At 41.5% G+C, this 11,032-nt stretch overlaps 2 protein-coding genes across 4 annotated transcripts; one reads left to right on the top strand and one right to left on the bottom strand.

Moving 5' to 3' along the window:
- Positions 1-290: 290 nt before the first annotated feature.
- On the top strand, positions 291-2,569 carry LOC106299956 (replication factor C subunit 5). The gene is made up of 9 exons (XM_013735982.1): positions 291-589; positions 805-1,018; positions 1,193-1,272; positions 1,381-1,540; positions 1,630-1,711; positions 1,808-1,937; positions 2,029-2,092; positions 2,166-2,234; positions 2,326-2,569. Exons 1-9 carry the CDS (start codon positions 403-405, stop codon positions 2,423-2,425), a joined length of 1,086 nt encoding a protein of 361 aa, XP_013591436.1. The 5' UTR covers positions 291-402; the 3' UTR covers positions 2,426-2,569.
- Positions 2,570-2,668: 99 nt separating this feature from the next.
- On the bottom strand, positions 2,669-10,732 carry LOC106299954. Of its 3 annotated transcripts, XR_001261929.1 has the most exons (9): positions 10,630-10,732; positions 10,363-10,489; positions 10,156-10,258; positions 7,009-10,063; positions 4,089-6,636; positions 3,507-3,961; positions 3,318-3,434; positions 2,890-3,235; positions 2,669-2,854 (listed from the first exon to the last, which is right to left on the bottom strand). XR_001261929.1 is itself a non-coding variant. In XM_013735980.1 (8 exons), exons 3-8 carry the CDS (start codon positions 10,218-10,220, stop codon positions 3,074-3,076), a joined length of 6,402 nt encoding a protein of 2,133 aa, XP_013591434.1. In that variant the 5' UTR covers positions 10,221-10,258; positions 10,363-10,489; positions 10,630-10,732; the 3' UTR covers positions 2,669-3,073. The 3 variants fall into 3 exon arrangements, 2 of the variants coding, with proteins under 2 accessions (XP_013591434.1, XP_013591435.1); XM_013735980.1 differs by having other exon boundaries at positions 2,669-3,235; XM_013735981.1 differs by having other exon boundaries at positions 2,669-3,235; positions 10,618-10,719.
- Positions 10,733-11,032: the final 300 nt, after the last annotated feature.

The raw sequence follows: 11,032 nt of genomic DNA on the forward strand, positions 1-11,032 counted from the left end.
CTAAAACCACTTTTAATTTATATGCAATATTTATTATATACACCAAATAATATAATAAAATTAATATTTTTATTATCTTAGAATAAATATATCTTAAAAGAAGAAATCTAAATAAAGAAACTTTTGTAAATTAATATCTGTATAAATTAATAAAATTTCAAAATTATAACATTATTAATCTATGGAGGTTTTCTTAAAGAAAAAAAGTGAAGTGTAACTTTACAAAACTAGCCCCAACACAACCAACATTCCTCGAGGGTTCAAAGGTAATTTACAACAACGAAGACAGTAGAGTAGACTCAAACAATGGCGGAAGGAAACCTCAAAAACTAGACCTTGGCGGGAGAGAAAGAGTGAAAAGAAGCGGCTGAGTGAGAGATTCCCAACCAATCCACAGCGAAGATGACTGAGACTACATCGGCGATGGACATTGACGTAGACGAAAATCTCCCTCGCAAGCCGAGTAACAAGGGCAAAGACGTCGCCGGTTTCGTTGCTCCGCCGCAGAGCAAGACGACGCCTTGGGTCGAAAAATACAGACCTCAATCGCTAGACGACGTCGCAGCACATCGCGACATCGTTGATACAAGTAATTGAACTTAACCACCACTCTCTCTCCTTCCAATTCCATCACCTAGGGTTTTTAAAAATTGAGTCTTTTTCTAATTACGCAAGAGAAATGGATTGCCTTTGAATGTACCTGAGGATTCTATATTGAAAAGCTAAGACCTTTGTGTTGGGTTTAAGAAACTAGCTTCTTACTGAAGCTTTTGTTTTTTGTTTTTTGTTTTTTTTGTTAAACAGTTGATAGGCTGACCAATGAGAACAAGTTGCCGCATCTTCTGTTGTATGGTCCACCTGGTACTGGCAAAACATCCACCATTCTAGCTGTTGCACGGAAGCTGTATGGACCCAAGTACCGTAATATGATTCTTGAACTCAACGCCTCGGATGATAGAGGGATTGATGTTGTGAGGCAGCAGATTCAAGATTTCGCTAGCACTCAGAGCTTCTCACTGTTGAGTTTCCTATCATTATGACTCCATTTTTTGTGGTTTGTTTATTATTATGAAGTGCGTTGTGATGGCTTGAACCATGTTTAGCTGTAGTAGTATCATGCTGGAGTAGAAAGAGTAATAAGATGTACTTTTCATGTTGTGGATAATAAAAAGATTTGAATTGATGATTGCAGAGGAAAGTCTTCGGTGAAGTTGGTTCTGCTGGATGAAGCAGATGCCATGACAAAAGATGCTCAGTTTGCCCTGCGTAGAGGTGAAACCTTGTATTCTTCACAGCTCTCTCGGTTTTCTTTTCTATGTTTAAGTACGGGAGGATTAATTAACATGTTTAGCATGCTTCTTTTTTTTGAAATTTGGATAGTGATTGAGAAATACACAAAGAGTACTAGGTTCGCGCTCATCGGAAACCATGTCAATAAGATCATCCCAGCTTTACAGTCCAGATGTACCCGTTTTAGATTTGCTCCTCTTGATCCTGTTCATGTGAGTCAACGTCTTAAACATGTCATAGAAGCTGAAGGGTGAGATTAAAAGTTACTATTTGTTCGTTGTGTGTTTTCTCCACCCTTTTTCTCTGCTAATTGTGCTTCATTTTCTATAATTGGATTAGGCTTGATGTAAGCGAGAGTGGTTTGGCGGCTCTTGTACGGCTGAGCAATGGAGACATGAGGAAAGCCATGAACATTTTGCAGGTTTTGTTGATATTTTCTTTTGCTTCCGTCTCCTAGTTCACAATTGTGAATTGACAGAAGAAGCATTTCTAACGGGTTAATGTGTGTGGGAGGCAGTCAACGCATATGGCGTCAGAGAAAATCACAGAGGAAGATGTGTACCTCTGCACTGGAAACCCACTACCCAGGGACATTGAGCAGATATCTCACTGGCTTCTGAATGAACCGTTTGCTGAGAGCTACAAAAGTATGTGGAACATCATTGGTATTTTTATTTTCTTAGCATTTGATTCCATGGTACTTACTCATGATAGTTTATTACTTCTCGCTCTCTGCAGAAATATCAGAAATGAAGACGAGAAAAGGACTTGCCATTGTTGATATCGTCAGAGAGGTTACCATGTAAGCAGTGACATACTTGGTTGCGGCTTCTACTATGCGTCTCTGAACTAGCTAACTTTTGTTTCTCCAACAGGTTTGTGTTTAAGATCAAGATGCCTTCAAATGTCAGAGTTCAACTGATCAACGATTTGGCAGACATCGAGTTAGTTTTTTTTTTTGTTTGTCAATGCCTGGAGTATGGAGACTGTTTAGCTTATTGTCTTTAATTTTGGAGTCGTTTTGTGGGTTTATAGGTACAGATTGAGTTTTGGATGCAACGATAAACTGCAGCTTGGAGCTATCATTTCAACTTTCACTCACGCCCGGTCTGCATTGGTTGCTGCAGCAAAGTAAACCTGAGTGTTTCTCTTTACCATGTTGGAAACTCGCACTATTAGCTTTATATGATTTGGGTTTTAACTCAACAAGACAATGCTTTGTGTACATTTTCATGGCAGTTGCGTTTGTTTAGTTGCCTATGAAAGAGTTTGGATGCTACTTTGTTATCCTCGAATCCTCTCATCATCTCATTGCAGGTGCAGACTGCTAAAAAGACTATTTGCAAGTTCCCTGACCTGAAACTAGTGGTAGTAGAGAAGTGCCAATCATGAAATAACTTAAAACATCGCTACAGGAATCAGAGCACTTCGTGCTGCTTAGTTGATCCCCGAGCGAAAGAGATTCATAAACAAACTGGCAATACATAGACAATAAGAAAGCGAGATATAAACTATACAAAGACTGTTTCTTGCTACGTAGGAACTCTTTGCTTCTTCAACGTTCCTTTCCACACACGGCTCTTTGCTTCTTCAACGTTCCTTTCCACACACGGTTTTACTCATTACCCAATATACACGTATTGCTTGCTATACATCTGCTGCATACTTTGCTTCCTTTCTTCTACTACCACAATTCAGCCATTGGGAGCCTTAGATATAATAAAGTCTTCCTTCCCTTAGACCAAATGCATTGTGCTTGTGAAGATGGAGTTGTTTTCTTCACTCAAAGAGTATCATCCGTTGTCCTATTGGACCATGCAATCTCAATGTCGAGTGTTCTGGAAGATGCATCTTTGCTGTTGTCATGATTCAAGCTTAGAGATCCGTTGTAAACTCCTTCTATCACGACTTTGTCGATTTGGATAGTGACACGGCCCAGAGTTGTCTGCAGACAATGAATGTACAAGTTAAGACACCGTATAGACAGATCTATTAACTCTGCAACTTGGACAGTGTTACAATGTTACCTTCCCGAATGTGCTTTTGCTCTTGCATATGATGTGAAGCTTTTGTCCTTTGGGTGGAACATCAAATGCCCAAGTAAAGCTTTCTTTCCATTCAGGAGAAGTGCGATTGCTCACAACCTAGAGGAAATGTACAAACAAATCATTATTGGCAATGGTGGAGATAGTCTCCGAGGGATGAATAAGGTTTACCTTAGTTTGGCGTGGAGGGCAGTTTCCTATGGTCAATTGACAAAAGGCGTTTGTGGTTGCCATGGACTGCTTTAAGTTGTTGGCACGCATAACGTTTACTGTTAAGCAACCTGGTAAGCAATGCAATAAGCTGTCTGCCTTGTCGTGGAACACAGGAGGGCATGTTTTCATCAACATCTGCAGGACAGGAATTGCTTCAGCTGCAATCATGGCTTGAGATTTTGCAACATCTATAGCCATATTCGTCCACGAGTGTCTTAGCAAGTAGAGAATATCCAATACTAATCCCTGGACATCTTCAACACCAGATCTGAGCGCCCCGACCAAATGAGGGATGCAGAAAGTAGCAGCTTCTGAGGCGCGAAGCTTAGGAAAATTGGAGAAGATCACATTTAGGGTTCTCAAAACTTCGATATTTATAGTTGATGTAGACCACAAGCCTCTTTCAAGTGCAGCTGCTCAACCACAGTTGAAGATAAGAGCATAAAAATCATCAGAATATAAATAAATCTGGAGCAAAGGCCCTGAGAAACTCCAGCACTTAAGTGCGAGAGTGACAGGGACACAAGATTATAGGCATACCTGTTAATGACCTTATAAGCTCATTCGAGACATATTCTTGTAGTGTATGGTTGGAGAACAAAAACTTGACCATCAGTGCAGCCTGCCCAGAAACTTCTGCATTAGAAGAAAGCAATAGCTCCTGAATTAACAATATGCCACCAGCCTCTGCAACTGCTCGCCTATTTGTTCTACTATTCATCACAAAATTCTGCAACGCACAGATGGCCACCACTTTCATTTCTTCCGTTGGTTGTTCTTCTAGCACGCTAATGAGTGCCCGGCAAGCGGAAACAGAGCCACTGGATCTAGAAAGCCCTTCTTGCTGAGAAAGGTCCCCAAGTGCCAGAGCAGCAAGAAGTCTACCAGGTTCTGATCTCGTCTGAGGGTCCAACAGGTATTGAGAGAGTGGTGCTATTGCATATTTGCATAACTTTAACTCTCTTACCTTGGGGTTGTTAAATATTACTTCAAGTAAGCTTCCCGATTCTTCCTCGCATTGATGAGATCTCAGGAGGTCCAGTAATGCATTAATTGCGCCAAGCTCAGCCATTTGTACGGTACTTGAAGCATCGTTCTTCTCATGAATCATCAATGCCTTAAGAGCCAGCATCACTGTGCTTTCAATTGTCGAGAACAACAGCTTCACTAAAACTGGTAGTTCGACTCTGAAAAAACATTCTGCATCATACTGCAGAACATTGCAGAGAACAAAAGCAGCTGACTCCCAGAGCTCAAGAGGTGGCTGAGGATCTTCCTGAAGAATAACCTTGGATAGCTCGAATATACCTCCAGCATCAAGAACAGACTTAGGCCAGCTAGCAGATATCTTCTCCAGTGCCTTTACTGCAGTTTCCTGCAGGCTCAGTATTCCAATTCCCGCAAGCCGAACCAAAGGAACAACAGCACTCTGTGTTGTGATGTCTTTCTGGAAATCTTCCATTGTAAGAAAATGGCTCAGGAGTTCTGCTCCAAGCTGCTGGATAGCTTGAGATGAAGACTCCAAAAACGAAATCAGAGGCACGATGGCTTCACTGGGTGTAAAACTAAAAGCTTCAAGGCTTTGCTGTTTTTCCAAAATGTTTACAAGTGCTTGTAAGGCGCTATGTTGCCCCCATAAGGTCAAGTCTGATCTGAGCAAGACCATGAAAAGAGGCTCTACAGTTTTTGTAACATCGGGTCTTTTGGCGATTACTCCACTATTTGTTAAAATTCGAAACAGCTCTGCAACAGAGGAACATAACGAACTTGAGGCTCCAGGTAGTAGCTCAAGACATCGATCAATTATTCCAGCTTCCACCATGTCCAACTTCCGTGGTACTCTGTCTTTGCCCAGCTTAATCAGAGCTGATAAGCTAGCCTCGATAATCCTGTAGTTTGTTCCGGAAACCAACCCAACAAGAAGCTCCTGAATGTCATGACCTGCCGCGATTTCTAACTGTTGCTCGTCATCCAATAATATCTTAATAGCACATACTGCTGCTTCAACTGCTGCATTTCGTTCAGACTGCATAAGTGTTGTCAGGGGCTTCAGGCATCCAGAGGCGGATGGACTTGCTCTGACGTTTTTATTTAAGAAAACAACAGAACAGAGTTTGGCAGCATTTATCTTTAACTCCTCTGAAGCAGAAGCAGATGATAAGATTTTGTTCACGTTTTCCAGCAGACTTCCTTCCACGTCAATCAGAAGAGCTGTATTCGAAGTATTTCCTGAACTTAATTTAATCAGTGCAGAGAGAGCTACCTCTTGCTCAGTCTCTGATACAGTACCGAGCATGTCCATCAATGGTTGAGCAGCCTGGTGGGCTATTTCAGAATTTCTTATGCTTTCAGCATCAAAGAGTTCATTCAGAGCCCCAGCGGCGCTGTATCTTGCACTTCTTGACCCCAAACGAAGTACTGCTATTAGCTGATTCAAGGAATTAAGTGCTACTTCGTTTTGTCTGAGCTCGTGGTTGCTAAATAATACTCTAAGCAATTCAGATATGGTGCGCTCCATTGAATCTTGAGGGCTTAGAGAAAGGTATTTCGTTAAAGCTTCCACAGCTCCAGCTTCAGCCATTAGTAATTTATTTGCGTCACTTCCGTCAGCAATGCGAATCAGGGTTTGGACGGCAAATTGAGGGGCTCCCGGCCTATCTGGAATTGGCCTTAAGAGATCTACAAGCAGCGGGATAGATTTGCGTGCGGTGGAGCCAAGCCTCACATCTTCAATTTCAAAAAGGTGTTGAAGAATGACTTGATCAGGCTCTTTCACCAGAGAAAATTCATTTGCCAAAGCAACCAAGTTGAGAATCTCTGACTCTACATAGCCAAGAAGGTTTATAATCCCAGAAATAGCACCTGAGTTTGCAATTGTCAGATTTATTCCTCTGTTCTTAGTACAAACAAGACTAGCCATTGCGTGGGCAGCGAAATACCGATCTATCAGTTCATCAGATCTTAGCAAAAGTCCAAGTGTTGGAATGATCTGCATCGTTGTTGAAGACGAGGAAACGTTGTCATTCTGGAACATGATAGCCAGGAGGAGAGCGCTAATCCAAATGCCTTCAGTATCCTCAAACTCAGCCTGGAAAAAACAATTTAGCTTAAGATTACTATAAGGGAGAAAATTCGTACAAGACATCTTTGCCCAAAAACGTAAGAATCATGTCAAACCCAAGTGAAACTAAAAGAGTGATTCAACGCCAAGATGCACAAATTGTGCATGAGACAAGTCTGAAACGATATAAAGAATGGATCACTTCTGAAATCTGACTGTAAGTCTGTAACAGAAACCTGTGAACTATCAGACGGCTTTAAGGCCAAAACTTCGATCCACAAGTTGTACAACCAAACTCAGAAGTTTTTCTTTCATTGCCAACAAAGGCATACCCATGAGTCCATCAGTAATAAACATGAGGAACAATATATTAATTTGTGTCCGAACAGAAACATTTACCTGAGGACTGGAAGTATGCCTAGCAAGCTTCGCAAAGAGAACCTCAAGTCCGCCAGCTTCTACGACAATGAGCTTTGAATTAGCATCAACGGAAGTGAGTAAGCATAGCAGCCACAACGCCACTGTGCCACCCAAGATTTTAGCTGGATCAGGAAAATAAAAACCACCTGTATCCTGGAAAACATTTTTTTCCATAAAACCTTTCGGTGTCAGGACTTCAGTTTCTATAGAATAGCATTTAGAATTGTCCTTTATCATATCTACTAGGGCACGTAACAAGAGTTTTGAGAAACCAGACTGATCAAGTGCCTCCGTTATCAGCTGCTTCTTTTCTTTCGTAGCACATAAGAGCAGAGCTGTCCCCCCAACTCTCACTTCTAAACTGGATGCATTTACTATTCTATCAGCCAAAACCCCAATTGACTTGGGTCTTGAAACTATAAGTTCACTGATCAGAAATTGTTGATCACAGCAAAGCCTGGACAATATTTCTATTGCCTTATCTTGCACAAGAGTACGGCCTTCAGAAAGGCATTGCACAAGGGTTTCCAGGCTTGATGGCACTTCAGAAAGGGCAGTCAATGGGGGGTAAGAGAAATTCACCCCATTCTTAGCCCTTGCCAAAACTGCAACTACTTCTAATACGTCGAAAGCGTCTGGGCTATCCATATCTACTGATTTTAGAGAATCAACGAGTGAAAGTATAGCAAAACGGCACTGAGCACTTCCCTTTAGCACATCACAAACTGGAAAGTTCTTAAGTAACTGATGAAGTGCCCGGGATGCATTTCTCTTACCCTCTGAAGATCCATCAGCCAGGATTCTTGTGAAAGCTGAAACAACATCTTCAGCTAGTGCTTCTGCAGCGATATCCGGATCAGACAGAAGATTTGCCAGGGCAGATACTGCGTTTTCTGCAGACTCTATGGAAGAGTCCTTCGCCAATTTTATGAGTGCCTTAAGATCTCCTTCTGCAATGTAAGCCTTCTTTTTATTAGAATTTTTCTTCACCGGGCGGGACAGTGCGTCCAAAGCCCTAGCCACCTGTTTAGCCACATTCTGAGAGTTGCTTGTAAGGAGCTTGATCCAGGGATTAATGATGTCATCAGTTTCAAGATGGTCACATATATCTTGTTTTGAGCTGAATAGATCAGCTAAAACTGAAGCTGTATGCTCCTTTGTTTCTTCCCTGGAAGATGTCAGGGACTGGACAAGGGACCGCAGTGCTTTGTTAGCGGCACACCCTTTATGAACAATATCTTCTTGTGAAGCTTTTGAGAGCACATGACCCAGTACTTGTATTACATGAACCTTTGAAGCAGGATCATCTCCCAGAAGTAAAGCCAACAACTGATTAATTGTAGCAGGATCAGCTGTCCGGACAAGCTTCAAAAGTGTCTTTGCAGAGGTTTCCTGGGAATTCAATCCACCAGTCTTCAGTAGCCACAGGAATGCTGGAATACCACCAGCTCTTTCAACACAATCGCGGATTTCCTCACTGTGACAGCATAAATTCCAGAGTATGCGGGAAGCATCTTCCTTGGCCTTCTGAGATCCAGTCTCAAGCAACTGGACAAGTGGAGGAATCCCCCCAGCTGCTGTTACAGCCCATTTACTATCATCGATCTGAGCCGTCAGAATTTCCAACATTTCAACAGCATACTCTTGGTGTTGCTCACTAGACAAACCTAGAAATGATATAAATAATTGGATTCCTTCTCTCTTTCCAACTGCCTCCCAAATTCCAACCTTGTCATGGCATAAGCGAGACAAGAAAGCTATTAGATGCTCTCGTACATCAGCAGAAGCCATAGTTATGAGAGCGATCAGGACTCTTTTAGCTTCTGCATCATCTAGGTAACACGATAGACTGCTGTTTCCGTACAAACTCGCCATAGCCTCCAAGATCCGCTCTTGGATTAACTTTGTGTCAAGAGGCTTTAGTAATTTCACCAAAATGCTCTCTATCACTCTTGGATCAAATATCTTCTCTGAACTCTCTGTTTGTTTGAAAATCATTAGAGCATAGGCAAGAGCTCCAATTACATCACCAATTGGTTCCGTTAGACGAGGGGATTGTGATACTTCTCCAAGATATATAATTAAATGGCTCATCCCACCAAACACATTCGCCAACGCTCCAGTTGCATGTTCTTGTAAAGCTTGTCCATTTTCTCCCTGCATACACTCTTTCGATGGAGCAACAATGGCTCCAATGAGAGCATTAACACCTCCTGCATCTTTAACGCATTTCTTAGCTTCATCGGATCTTGATGAAAGAGCTTCCAAAGCATCTGCTGCACTAGCACGGACTTTGGTATCATTTATCTGTTCCAAAAGCTGTACCAGAGACTTGACTACTTCAGAATTTAATATTTTCTGGATAATATCGCAAAAGGACAGCACAAGACGAGCCAGGAGAGAAGCAGCATTTGCTTGAGAATTAGGATTGTCAGATGACAAAAGAGACACGACTATGTCTACACCACTACCCTCAAGTACCACTCTCCAATAACCATTATCCACACCACAAAGATTCCTCAAAGCTCCTGTAACGTACCCTTCAACCACTCTATCCTGGTTTCCTTTCAAGCTAAGTTGATCCCACAAAGTTGGCACCACACCTTCTGTAATAAATATCTTCATGCCAATGTGATCATCGGAAATTCCAGCAGAAGAAACCTCATAAATAGCCTCTGCCGCTGCTTTCCTAGTATCAATGGTTCCAGACTTCAAAACCGAGAGCAACGGAGGGATGCATCCTCCTAGAAGCACTTTGAGTCGCAAGTCCTTGTCTTTGCATAAAACACAAAAGATAGAAGCGACGTTGACTTTGGCCAAAGCCGTCCCATTTCTAAGCATGGAAATGAACAAAGGCATAGCTTGGGGATACGAACCAATCAGCCTCCTTGCCTCCTTTCTGCTTTTGGCAATACCAAGTAGACGAGCTGTCGTGAGCTCTTTGTCTTGCGGAGAAGATGTTTTGGTGTGGAGTTGCTCTATGAGCTGAGCAACCGTAGACATTGCCTTCTCTGGATCGTCCATATCCATTTTCCTGCACATATTTGGGCAATGAGTATGACAAACGAAAGGAAGGACTCAAAGAAGCTGTAAGAGTATTTGGTGAATACATAGAAAGTTGCCTACCTGGATAGGGAGGAAGAAAAAGTTTCCTCCTGAGCTACAGGAAGGAATGCTTTCAACATCTGCATAATCACTCGCCTCTATCTTCCTTCAGCCTTTGGTTAACCTAAAAGTAGAAGAAGAATAGCCCTTTAAAAACAGATTATCTTTACACCTACACTAGAGACTCTATACGAAAATCAAAACTCATCCAGTGCCTAAAGACCCGACCTTTAGCTCAAACAATAAACCCCTCCTCCGCCTTGCATCACCGAGAAATCTCTAAAGGCCGCCGTGAAACAGTATCCATCTCTCTCTTTCAGAGTAACACCACCAGCAACAACTAAACTCAGCGATTCTGTAGATTCAAAAGAACGTTCGTGAATCAGAAACGAAACGAAACGATAGAATCCCTAGGGCAGAAACTAGAATCGAGGAACTAAGAATGGATTCGATTGGCGAATTGAAAGGCGAGGTGGAAGCTACCACGAGAATCACCTTTCTCTCCTTTTTGTCGCTGTCGATATCGAAAGTGGTGAATGAACGAGACTCGAATGAGGAAGAAGAAGAACGTACGAGCACTGAGAGAGAAGAGAACAGTCCTTTTTATTATTGTTTTCTCTTTTTCTTTTTTACTTTCCTTAATAATACATTTTACTTCCCCATCCCCTTAATTATCCTTTGTTAATTATTTTTTTTTTGTTTAAATTGTCCATTTTTCATAATATCAAATTTATTGTTAATTTATAAGTATTGTATAAAATGAAATTAAAATAACATTCGTAATTTCAAATTCTTATAGTTGAAAAACAAAACTTGTATGACTTTTTATAGAAAGATTGATAGAAAATCTGATTGTTGAATATTCCACGGCAGCCATAAATTTAATAAATCAATTAGG

This window comes from Brassica oleracea, chromosome C6 (genome assembly GCF_000695525.1).
Source record: "Brassica oleracea var. oleracea cultivar TO1000 chromosome C6, BOL, whole genome shotgun sequence".
Taxonomy (NCBI): Eukaryota; Viridiplantae; Streptophyta; class Magnoliopsida; order Brassicales; family Brassicaceae; genus Brassica; species Brassica oleracea.

What these genes read in the sequence shown, in the direction of transcription:
- LOC106299956 (XM_013735982.1), top strand. Translation starts at nt 403, where the DNA reads ATGACTGAGACTACATCGGCGATGGACATTGACGTAGACGAAAATCTC. An exon ending in GTTTGCTGAGAGCTACAAAA is followed by an intron (nt 1,938 to 2,028) that starts GTATGTGGAACA and finishes CGCTCTCTGCAG; the next exon opens with AAATATCAGAAATGAAGACG. An exon ending in ATCGTCAGAGAGGTTACCAT is followed by an intron (nt 2,093 to 2,165) that starts GTAAGCAGTGAC and finishes TTTCTCCAACAG; the next exon opens with GTTTGTGTTTAAGATCAAGA.
- LOC106299954 (XM_013735980.1), bottom strand. Translation starts at nt 10,220, where the DNA reads ATGCAGATGTTGAAAGCATTCCTTCCTGTAGCTCAGGAGGAAACTTTT. An exon ending in GGCATACTTCCAGTCCTCAG is followed by an intron (nt 6,637 to 7,008) that starts GTAAATGTTTCT and finishes TGTTTTTTCCAG; the next exon opens with GCTGAGTTTGAGGATACTGA. An exon ending in GCTTATAAGGTCATTAACAG is followed by an intron (nt 3,962 to 4,088) that starts GTATGCCTATAA and finishes GTGGTTGAGCAG; the next exon opens with CTGCACTTGAAAGAGGCTTG.